Source organism: Hemibagrus wyckioides, linkage group LG01 (genome assembly GCF_019097595.1).
Source record: "Hemibagrus wyckioides isolate EC202008001 linkage group LG01, SWU_Hwy_1.0, whole genome shotgun sequence".
In the NCBI taxonomy this organism is placed as follows: domain Eukaryota; kingdom Metazoa; phylum Chordata; class Actinopteri; order Siluriformes; family Bagridae; genus Hemibagrus; species Hemibagrus wyckioides.
Genome location: NC_080710.1, coordinates 4948597 through 4960743, shown reverse-complemented (window position 1 = coordinate 4960743; position 12147 = coordinate 4948597). Strand labels below are relative to the sequence as shown.

Sequence of the window (12147 nt, the reverse complement as noted above, 5' to 3'; positions counted from 1 at the left end):
ACACACAGAGCTGAAGAAAGGTTTAGGATTAAACATGTGACTCACACACACACAAAAACAACAACAACAACAACAACAACAACAACAGGAAGCAGTCTATCCAGTGTGAGTCAGATAGGTATAACCCACGATGACGACAATAATAGTGTAGTGGATATAACTGACAAGGCATAAAGAACTAAACACACACACACGTGAGACAAGAGATCCTACAGATCATGTTAAGAGCTTCGTGAAACAAATGCCATTGGAGTTCACGTCCTGTAAAGACCTGCACATTTCCATTTCAATAAACGTCAACCTTTTCCCCATTACATGCCCCAGACTACAGCCAGGACGTGTTCTTACATGACCTTGAAGCAACCTTGCGGTTTGCCACAGTAGTTTCCATGGTAATGTTCCATTTTTGCACCTTTTATCCCCCCCTTCTTGTCATTACAGTTCTCTGACCATAGAGGGCAGTAATTAGTTAATAATAATCTGAGTTTAATCAGAGACGTCATGGTGTTTGTGTGGTGATTTTAGTTGATTAGAAACTGTTGATATTTATTCAAAATTGCATGCTAAGAGTGTTTACTGTAATTTCCCCCAAATTTCCTCAAGTAATAAAACCACCATGCAGTTTAAAATATATTAAATATAAAATACAGGTCACTATTCTACTGCTGTAATGCTTAGCAATGAATTGTTTTCAATGCCTAATGACTCCTCTAAACATTTACCCTTTGTGATCAATTTTAATATAATACTATTTAAATATATATTAAGAAGATATATAGAACATAGTTTAAAGCAAATATTATTTTCAAAACAAATCAAGCATTCCCAACAATCATGTTCAGACTAGCTTTCAAGCAGTTTTGCTAGCGATGTTAATGATGCTACCAATGCTAAAAGTCTTAAAATCCTTATTACATCGAAAAAATAAGACCACAAAGATACTCTTGACTGAATTTGAGCCAAATTTCACATATTTAAAGTGTCTTAACTTGGCCTGCACCAGACAGTCATGAGGCAGAGTCCTTGCTAATGCTAATGCTAGTTAACTTTCTAGCTCTGGCTAAACTTTAGTAGACAGGATTTTTTCAATTCTTGAACCCATCCAACTTTAAAATTTTTATTAATCTTATACAATGTACCTTTAATAAGGATGTAAAGCTCTATGAATATATAAATATTATTATGCAAATTCTGTCATTTGCTACAGCACATGATAGGTGCTAGCTGGTACTGTAGCTAAAGCTGTCCAGCCGTGATATCGTTTGAGTCTGTTTTGTGAACGTACAAATATTGTGAAAGTCTCATGAAGGATGACATTTTATGAATTCAAGGATTGGTTCTTGTTGCTTTTTTTTTTGTCATGTGGTTTCAGAAAAAGAACAAGGGATGAATAATGACAGGATCGGATAAACACATGAAATATGTTTTCAGCCATTTTTAACTGCATTTGATTAGAAATACTGGACACATTTTGCTAGCCTGTTACAGGTGGTGTCCTTGAAAGAGAAGCCATTTGTCTTTCTTTTGGTGATGTCCTTGGATAAAATGGAAAGGGAAATACTTGAGGGATTCTCTCTCTCTCTCTCTCTCTCTCTCTCTCACACACACACACCCACACAATCCAACATCCTTTACTTCACCCTTTAGTGCTAGCGTTTCAGAACCCTTGGTAAAGATGTCGCCTTGTTTATTCAGTGTACGATGCTCCCACCACCGTGCTTCGGTTCAGAAGTTGGAGAAGTTGTGAATATAAACATATGCCCATACATATGTTTATATTCACAACTTCTCCAAACATGCCGAGCTAAATCATCGCCAAAGAGCTCTATTCTTCTTTTGTCTTCACAGAGGAAGGTGAAGATGGGCGCTGGTGGCTCGGTGGTGGATTTCTTGCCTACCATGCGGAAGGCCCGGGTTCGATTACCAGCCAGTGCCCAAACCCCAGCCACTGGATGCAGTGCCGGTCCCAAGCCCGGATAAAAATGGGAGGGTTGCGTCAGGAAGGGCAGCCGGCGTAAAACCTGTGCCAAGTTGTTGTGTGGGCTGTAGTGACCCCTCACACACATAGGGAGCAGCAACTTCACCGAGGAAGTTTAAAAATACCACGTCTGTTGTATAAACATTACAGGAAATATAAGACAATATTTGGAATTCGTTCACAGTGGCGCAGTGCGAATCCGGGCCACCGTGTTGGCTCAGCTTCCACTAAGAAAAGCGACTACACATGCTTTCTGGCGATTTGGAAAGAATCGTCCTTCTCCAGATGGCAACTCATCATCATTAGTCCAATTCTTTGCGAGCTGGCAGTGTAGGAAAGAGCATATGATGTGGAACTGTAGAGGCGACAGTGTCTATTTTTAGCTCGCTGCCTTCATGTAATAAGAAGCTAATTAAAACGGAACAGCAACACAACACTTCGTTCTGGATATTTAGCTTAAACATTTCCTAATTTCCTGTTGAAAACCTACACGTTTCCAGATTCACTGAGACACTCAGATTTTCTTTTAATGATGTGTATTTTATTATTTTTTTGCAAGAAGCAGCTCCATATATCATGATGCTCCCAACACCGTGCTTCACAAAACTTATAGGCATGTTATCATTCATATGCACAGCCATGATGAGCTGAATTTTCATCACAGAGATCGGTTTGTGCTTTTCATCTGATCAGTACATCGTTCTGAACCGTGATCCCTACCTACCAACCATCCAGGAATAATTAGTTGTGGTGCAACAAGCTCTGCACTACGAAACAATCTAGTTCCTGTTATCATTTACATGAATGCATATGCATATTATAAAATCTATCCCTTCCTTGTCCTCTTCTCTGCTTTTTCATGGAGTGTCCGGATGTGATGTAGGTTGTCCGTAGGGCAGCTGCGTCCCAAATGTTGCCCTACTCTCTATTACAAATGGGAAAGTGCATCATGGGTATTCTAGTCCAGTCTAGGCTACACATTAAAAATAGTGCACTATATAGTGAATATGGTGCAGTTTGTTTGACAAGGCAGCTAAATCTCTTAGCTACTAGTTACAACTTTCTGGTTCTTATTCCCTGGCCACTATATTAGGAACCCCTGCTCTTGGCTGACAGGAGATGAACCCACTGCTGTTGTAGTGCATCCTGCCTCATCACTTGAGATGCTTTTCTGCACACCGTGCCGGCAAAAGTTCATAACATTAATTTCAATACCAGTGCTCTCACACTGCAAAAAAAAAAAAAAAAACTGGCATAAACAGTGCAGCCAGTTTTGAGGACAGAGCGTTATAGGAGAAAAACAGGACGCCCTGGATAGAGAGAGAGAGAGAGAGAGAGAGAGAGAGAGAAGATGGCAAAGTGAAAGTGGGACGCTGAAAAAAAAGCCAGAGAGTGGGACAGGATATTTGGAAGATGATGACAAAAAAAAGAGGAAATGATAGAGGAGAAGTGAAGGTGCATTTACATTTAACACTACTTCTCACGCTTGTGTAACATTTTATGATATGTAAGGAATAAAACCCTTGAGTGTGTGCTGTTATAACCCTATTAAAGGACACCATGGTGGGGTTTAACTCTTTGTTTTTTTTTTATTTCACCCGGTTATACCTAAATTTATCTCCATGTTATAGCATCAAAAACTCGTTCCCACACCAGCTTCTCTCTCTCTCTCTTGAAGGTGATAAGTCCAGGAAAAGTTAAGAAGACAGCTTTATTGAGAAACTGAAGCACTTTCCTGTGGTGGGAAATGTATTGTTAGAAACTGCTGACACTGTAGACTCCTTCTATAACATGGTAATCAGGAAAAGCCATCATGATTGAAACATTTTGAATTGATTTATTATTAGTATAAGATTAATCCTTGTGCAAGTTGTTACTATAGAAACGACACTATGAAACATATATATATATATATATGTGTGTGTGTGTGTGTGTGTTGTTTTAAACGTATTAAATTCATACACAATTCATAGGGTACATATTCCAGGTTCATATTTACGGGCGCTAGGACCCTGCGCTCACGTGAGCGCGCTCGTGTGCCCGTGTTTTTTTTTTTTTTTTAGAGGCACCGCGAGCGCGAGAGGCGCAGAACAAGGAGCGCGTGGCGCAGCGCACTGAGCTGACCCGGAGACTGACGTTCGCCTGTGAAATCTGCGCAGCGCGCGCGCCGGAGAACATGACGCGCGACGACCAGTGATGGACGCCGTCCTGAAGAGCGCGAGGAAGTAGGTCATCCGCGCGCGTGAGCGCGCGCGCACCGAGCACCGAGCAAAACGGGGAATAAACACCGGAGAACCCATGCGCCGCGCACACAAAGAGAACACAAAGTCTTCTTTTTCTTCCCCGTGCCGTTACGCACAAGCGCGAGGACACCCTCCTGTGTTCTTTCCGAGACAAACATTTTAAGATATTTAGACGAAGTGTTTTTTTTAATTCCAAAAGCAGGAACACGGGTTCTCCACCGGTTCTCCGGTTGGTTCAGGAGGCGCGTGAGTTCGTCGGATCCTAAACGGTGACCCGGCGGCGCGTGGATGCAGGAGCATGGAGCAGAGAGAGAGGGCGCCTGCAGCAGGTGAGACCTAGAAGGACCTTATAATAATCTCATATATTTAATGCTCATCAGTATTCTCTAACATTTATAATGAAATAATAATAATAAAAACAATACCTATTAGCTCACTGGCAGAAACGCACCCATTGGTTGTTTGTGTGTGTGTGTGTGTATGTATACATATGTGTGTGTGTATGTATGTGTGTGTGTGTTTCTTGTCAGAAATTCAACATTAGTTTTTTCAAAATAAATAAGTGTTGAATCAACTGTTTTTGTAATTTTTGCATGATTTTTTCTAAAAAATATTTAAATGTATAAGAAAAAAATCGGGAGAATTCCATAATTACAAAACATGTGTTAATTCGTTAAGAGAGGATGCTAAATAAATAAATAAATAAATAAATAAAAAGAAGCAGGTTTTCATGACCTGATGACAAAGAGGTCACACGCTCCTGGAGTGGACTCTAGCGTTCGTTAAATAGTCTAGAATCCGGAGGATCAGCGAGCTCCGAACCTTGTGAACAATTCAGCCATTAAAGATGTGACTGACTTCCTGCAGAAGGAAATTTGAACTTGTGGAACAGTTTGTTCTTGCAGTTTTCGCTCCTGTGTTCGGATCCGATCCTGAACTGGGAATCGTGAATACTGTGAGGAATTAAAAACATATATAATCAAAGTCTGATTTGACCCGAAAGCAGAACGATGACTAAAAATAATTTAATAAAAAGTCTTAATAGTTGAGCTGTGATGATGATTGGACTCCACATGAGCCAGAGAAACCTAAACCCTCAAAATGTCCACTTCTTTATCATTCATTTAATTTTTTTTAAAGAAAAATGACCTCAATTAGACCTGTGAAGAACTCCTGTGTGTGTAAAGGCTGTGATTAAATCAGGAATAAACAGGAGCCAGGATGACCAAAACCCCCAACAGCAAGTAAGGACATTGGAAAATGCAGAGGTTTGAGGTTTTTGAACTCGATAACACAACTGGAGCAGTTACAAGTAGCACCATCACTGATGTGAAGAGAGAAGTGGGCGTGGCCTAAACTGGGAAGATTCTTTTCCATCATGCTCTTGAAACACTGAGAAAAAATACCCAGATTTAAATATAAATGCTTTCTTTATTCCAAACGCCTCATATCTAACGTCTTGCTCACGCCCACTTGCCCCAGAGCACGCCTCCCGCCTCAGCCAGATATCGTGTGGATCTTCGTGGCAAGCTTTCAAATACTCCATCTTCTGTTTGTATCTGTTTAGAAGACTTTTAACTGTTCCTCCTGAATTATGCATTCGTCTCGAGTTACCTCCTGAGCGCACAGCATCAATGAGTCACCGCTGAATCCGTAATAAACTCAAAACACAGCAAACCGCAGGAAACGGCATCAGGTAACACATGTAAGAGCTATATTTGTACGAGGCCTGAGTATGTGCAGTAAACCAGGAGTCTTCATCCATGAGAGCAAGAGAAGAGAGAAAGAGGAAAACGAGCTGTGGAGGGAAAAGGGAGGAATGCTGTTTTTGGCATTGTGTGTGTGTGGGATGGTGTGTGTGTGTGTGTGTGTGGGTAGGAATATTCCAGCCAGTCAAGCGTCTGGGTCAATTGGCATTTTCCCTTCGAGGCATTTCATTCTTAAAGTCTGAGCATGTGCACTGCGGAGATGATGTGATGAAGTCTAGGGTTGCATGAAGAGGAAACCAAATTTCTGAGCTTTATAAGTTGTTCTTGTATAGATGAATCATCTCCACGTGCTCCAGTACAGAAGGTGGCGCTATTATTAACAACAATAATGGTCATTTTAACTCTATGCAAATGAGCTATAATGCGTTGAAGTGAGAAATCCAAAACTCCCAGGATCAGTCCCTGTGGTCCGACTTTTCTTCAGTTCCCCACCCTCGTCTTTAATTCCTATAGATGTCTTATGAATGATGAAGATGTGGTAATAACGCAGCATTCTGTCTTTCAGTGCCCAGGTGGGTGTGCCCATGGTGGCACGGAGCACTAATGTGGGCATGGCCCCGGTGGAGGACATGCAGGCGCTGTCAATCACCGCTCTCTCAGCCTCGGAGGTGGAGCAACAATATGAGCTGATCGGTCCCTTGGGGAAGGGCACGTATGGCCGAGTAGATCTGGTGGCTCACCGCACGCAGGGTGAGTGTGTGTGTGTGTGTGTGTGTGTGGGATGTCTTTGCCATGTTCCAAACATCATCATGCCTGTTGCAAGGGTTCGAGTGGTTGGTGTGTACAGTGTACATAACTTTTAGGATAATATTGTGTGTGTGTGTGGAACAGGGACCAAACTGGCCCTGAAGTACGTCAGCAAGAACAAGACCAAGCTGCGGAGTTTCCTCCGTGAATACAGTTTGACCGCAGCTTTGGGCTGCAGTCCCTTCATCATCAAAGCTCTGGATGTTCTGTTTGAGACGGAAGAGAGCTACGTATTTGGCCAGGAGTATGCGCCTGCAGGAGACCTCTTCGACATCATACCTCCGCAGGTAGAACACACCTCTGATGTCATCACTGTGATCCCGCCTACTAATTTATTAGTTAATGTTGTGGAACATCCATGAAGCAGGTTATCGCTTACGTTATAGCAGCTAGAAAGAAATGACAAACTTCCGCAGCTTGAGAGTTCTTTGTCCTTTTTTTAAATAAACTTTTACGCTATTTCATAAACAAATGTGCCTTGGTTTTGGTTCTAGTGCTGTCTCCGCCCCTTTGCTGTCATTGGTTTGTTCCCTGAATGTGTGTGCCTGTTCTGTGTTTAGCCCTTAATATAGTATTTGCTCTTACTTCTCTAGGTACGTCCCAGATCGCAGACTTATGCCCTATTTTATGACATTTTGTAGTATAAATAGTGCCAGTTAGGACACTGCTCATGTGTCTTAAGGGTATTAAGGGTAATTAAACACAAATCGTGTCAGGAAACCAATGACTGAACAGGGGCGGAGTCAGGACTAGAAGCACAAACAAAGCAAGCTTACGTTAGAAGACTTCCTGTACAACATACAAGAGATTTCATGTCATTATAACAAATGCTTTGTAGAGACAATGTTTATAACACATTACGGCACCAATACAAAAAAATGAACGCATTCTGTTCACAATTTGTAATGCATTATAACCATCGCTATGAAATCGAGTGCACTGTATTCAACAAAACTTTATACAACAATTCCTGACTATCGTTTGCTGGGAAGCAAAACACACGTTCAGATACATTTTAAACACATTATAACATCTTCATTATATATGCAGCCTCTATTCGAAAGTGTTACCCTCACCTCCTTAGTGTAATTCTTTTCATTATACTCATCCCAATCCTGTCATCACCTATCCTCTCCTTTTATTTCTGTCATTATCCTGAGGACACGACCGGACCTCCTGCTGAACATCATTTCCTCCGCTCTGAGGCTAAGCTCTTTAAAAATGAAATCCTAATTCTCCTTAAATTAAAATCCATCTGTCTCTCTTTTCGCTTTTGGCGTCTCTGTCGTTTTTTTTTCTTTCCTCACCTGATACACACCTGAGGCGTTTCTAATTGCTTGTTTTGATGGATTATTTTACAAACCGGTGTGTTTGTCTGTAACTAATTGTGTAAAATACCCGGGGGTGTGTTGATTCAGAATAAAAAAAAATAATCCATGACGGCGTGGGTAAGATGCAAGCGTTTTAATTAAAATCCTTCTTTTTCTATTTGCTTCTGTCTCATTCTTTTCTGCCACAGCTATATCCGAGGTGTTTAAAATTCCTTTTGATTAACCAAGCCCCCTGACTGGAATTTCTCTCCTTTCCCCTTCTCTCTGTCCTTTGCTCAGGCTGGTTTGCCTGAGGACATGGTCAAGCGGTGTGTGCAGCAGCTCGGCTTGGCTCTGGACTTCATGCACAGTAAAAGTCTGGTCCATCGAGACGTCAAGCCAGAAAACGTGCTCCTGTTTGACCGCGAGTGCCGGCATGTAAAGCTGGCCGACTTCGGAATGACACGGAGGGCAGGCAGCCGCGTCAAACGAGTCAGCGGCACCATCCCCTACACGGCAGCCGAGGTGTGCCAGGTCACAGGCTCGGAGGGCATCGTCGTGGCGACGCCGCAGGACGTATGGGCGTTCGGCGTGCTCCTCTTCTGCATGCTGACCGGAAACTTCCCCTGGGAAGCAGCGCTGCCCAGTGACAACTTTTATGCCGAGTTCCAGCGCTGGCAGCATGGCGCGTGTCCACCGGGCACCGTGCCCTCACAATGGCGCCGCTTCTCCGACGACGCTCTGCGCATGTTCAGCCGACTCCTAGCGCCCGAGCCGGAGCGCCGTTGTGGCGTGAAAGAGGTTTTTTACTTCCTAAAATACGATCTACTCACCCATCATCGCAGAAGAGCTTCCTGTAGAGCCTCTCGATCCACACGAGGCTCCGCCCACAAACACGGTGAACACGCCTCACAAGTGCCGGGCACTTCCTGTCTTCGACCCACGCCTCTTAAACGTAGCATCCTGTCAGAGCCGCACTCGTCGAGGGAGGAGCTTTCAAAAAGCCCCTCCCCGAATCGACAGGACAAGAGTAAGATGGTAATGGCCACGCCCATCGAAATCTGCGTATGAAAGCACAAACGTATTTCCGTATTCTTGAGATATATTAATAGGAATTAGACCAGCCCTGTTTTATATTTTAGAATAAAGCCGTTATAGAAATTCAGGAGAGCAGCTGAAGATACTTTAGGGTCCATTAGAATCCACTATCAAGGCATCTTCCTAGGTAAACAATTAACGACAATGATGGTAGAATGTTAAATAATTGACAGTTGGCCACACCAAAGCTATTAATTTATTTTTTCCAGTTGAAGTGTTTTATTCCTCTTACAACACAGCAAATTGCCGACTATGCCATTATACCTGTTTTTTATCCATTTATAGTTACATTAAAGTCGTCGCGCTTCCACAAGATAGGTTAGTTTCTGTTATCACTTATAGCAGCTATAAACAAATTCCCAACATTTACGAAGCGCTAAAACCGACTCCTTCTGTAAATTTTCCATAGACATCTTCTTATATCGAATGTAATAATTACTCAGCTCTTGATAAGTGGATCTTTTGGAACGAACGAATGAAGAATCAGCGGAATTTACGAATCTTTCACAGCGTCCTATGCTTCCTCTTTATTCCGAAGCTCTTTGTTAAGAGATACCACTTTGAGATCAGGTAGCTTTCTTAAAGCCAGTAGACCAGTCTCTCCATTTCAGACTACTTTCTTCTTCCGTTAATCTCCATCCCTCTGAGCTTTTTTCCCCGAGGCGGCCCTCCCACTCTTAGTCATGTGACTCAACAAACCAGCCTATCAGGGGGCTGATAACCTCGGAGATTTTTGCATTTTACGATATGCATTTCTATGAAGAGACCGCAAATATATACGTGGACGTTGTAGGTACACAGGAAATGACATCACTCTTCAGTAGAACACACGTGGGGGGAAAACATCAATAGACGACAGGGATTCTTTATTATCTATGTAAGTGTGTGAATGTGTGTGGTTGTGTTGAATAGTTCTGTATAAGCACAAGTTTTTTATAGCCTGTTTAAGATACTTTAAGGACTGTTGTTGAGAGGTGGAACAAACGGTTATGTGTTCAGGTAGTGCCATTATGTAGCTTTTCTTTTTTGTTTTTGTAAGAAACCATTTTACTAGCGAAATATCCTGCACTGAAACAAATGGTAGTAGCCTGAAAATTAGTACCTGTTTGTATAAAAATGCCTGGAGGATTAATACATTTAGTATTTTTAATATTTGGGTCAAATAAAATAGGTTTCTTTCCAACTTTTGAAGTAAAAACAAGAAAGTAGGGCACGCTAGTTAGTGTAGCAGGGGGATAACAGATGCAAGTGAATAGTAGCGTTCGAGTTCAGCAGGTGGAGGGTGATGAAAAAAGTATGAAAGAAAAAAACATGGATATGGGGGGTGGGGGGTGGGGGGGTTGTTGTTTGATGCTGCAAAATAAGCAAAACGACAACAGTATTAAACTATGTAGCAGACATAGGTACGAAGGATATATGTGTTCTAGAAGAATTGGATTTTGCTAATCATGTCGAAAAAAATGAATGAACCGCAGATGCTTTTGTAGCAGGTTTCCTTCAAGCGTTGTTTAACACAAAGCTCCACTGACATGGAAGCAATATCAAGGAATATAGTTCATACTTAGGATATGTTAACAGAGGCACTCGTTGGAAAACAGCCAAGAAACGCATGAGATGATTAGCATGATTTCCAGAGGAAAGGAGAAAAATAATGCTAAGAATTGAAGGCTGAACATGGAACAGGTGCACACATTAGGAAAACAAGCCGATGATAAGAGATGGGCATGGACTGGAACAAAACAAAAAAAATTACAAGATTTTTTTAGGGTAAAGTAAAGGTTTAAAGACGTTTGAAACACAGGGAATGTGCAGGTTTTTAGATAAACAACTTCAATAAAACCAAGAACAAAAAAAACCAAACAGTGTTTCTGTTTTCCGTTTCTGATAGGTTCCTGTCTTATCCTACTATACTTGCACTTTACATTCAAATATACATCGACCAGGCTTAACATTATGACCACTTGCCTAATATTGTGTTGGTCCCCCTTCTGACCCATCATGCACTGTGTGTTCTGACCCCTTTCTATCAGAACCAGCATTAACTTCTCCAGCAATTTGAGCAACAGTAACTCGTCTGTTGGATCGGATCACACGGGCCAGCCTTCGCTCCTCACATCAGTGAGCCTTGGCCGTCCATGACCCTGTCTCCGATTCACCACTGTTCCTTCCTTGGACCACTTTTGATAGATACTGACCACTGCAGACCGGGAACACCCCACAAGAGCTGCAGTTTTGGAGATGCTCTGATCCAGTGGTCTAGCCATCACAATTTGGCCCTCTGTCAAACTCAAAGCTCAAATCCTTACACTTGTCCATTTTTCCTGCTTCTAACATCAACTTTGAGGACAAAGTGTTCACTTGCTGACTAATATATCCCACCCACTAACAGGTGCCATGATGAGGAGATCATCAGTCTTATTCATGGCACCTGTCAGTGGTCATAATGTTATGGCTGATCAGTGTAATCATTACAAATACTTTATTATAAATACTAATACATTACAAAAACATATATTTTTTTGGCATGAATATGTGAACCATTTTTTAATGCCTCATACTAACAGCAACCTTTTCCATCAGTAAAAAAAAAAAAAAAAAAAAAAAAAAAAAAAAATATATATATATATATATATATATATATATATATATACACATAATTTTTTAACATTGTAAGTTCATATTCACGCAACACTTTTAACTGAAGATAAGCTTCACTCCTAGGAAATATTTGGAATTATATGCTAAACAACAAAATCGTGAAAATGAAAAATCGCAGGATCGAGTCATTTTTTTGGTAAAGATTTTTGATTTTCAGTGTCTCCTTGATTGTACAAGCTTGTTCTCTGAAGAGCTTTGAACAAATCATTTGAATTTAATATTGTCTGGCATTTAGCACACACCCTAATCCAGAGCGACTTATTTCATTTTATTCATTTGAGCAATTAAAGGTTAAGGATCTCGTCCTGGGGCAGTTTGGCAGACGTGCAACTTGAACATACAGT

At 41.5% G+C, this 12147-nt stretch overlaps 1 protein-coding gene across 1 annotated transcript; it reads left to right on the top strand.

The window, feature by feature from the left end:
- The first annotated feature begins 4052 nt into the window (after nucleotides 1-4052).
- sbk1 (SH3 domain binding kinase 1) lies at nucleotides 4053-11093 on the top strand. Its single transcript, XM_058387231.1, has 4 exons — nucleotides 4053-4550; nucleotides 6496-6680; nucleotides 6822-7024; nucleotides 8348-11093. Exons 1-4 carry the CDS (start codon nucleotides 4510-4512, stop codon nucleotides 9116-9118), a joined length of 1200 nt encoding a protein of 399 aa, XP_058243214.1. The 5' UTR covers nucleotides 4053-4509; the 3' UTR covers nucleotides 9119-11093.
- Nucleotides 11094-12147: the final 1054 nt, after the last annotated feature.

Excerpts from the sequence above, each read along its gene's own strand:
- sbk1 (XM_058387231.1), top strand. The coding sequence starts at position 4,510 with ATGCAGGAGCATGGAGCAGAGAGAGAGGGCGCCTGCAGCAG. Across the intron at positions 4,551-6,495 it reads AGAGAGGGCGCCTGCAGCAG|TGCCCAGGTGGGTGTGCCCA; the intron begins GTGAGACCTAGA and ends TCTGTCTTTCAG. Across the intron at positions 6,681-6,821 it reads GGTGGCTCACCGCACGCAGG|GGACCAAACTGGCCCTGAAG; the intron begins GTGAGTGTGTGT and ends TGTGTGGAACAG.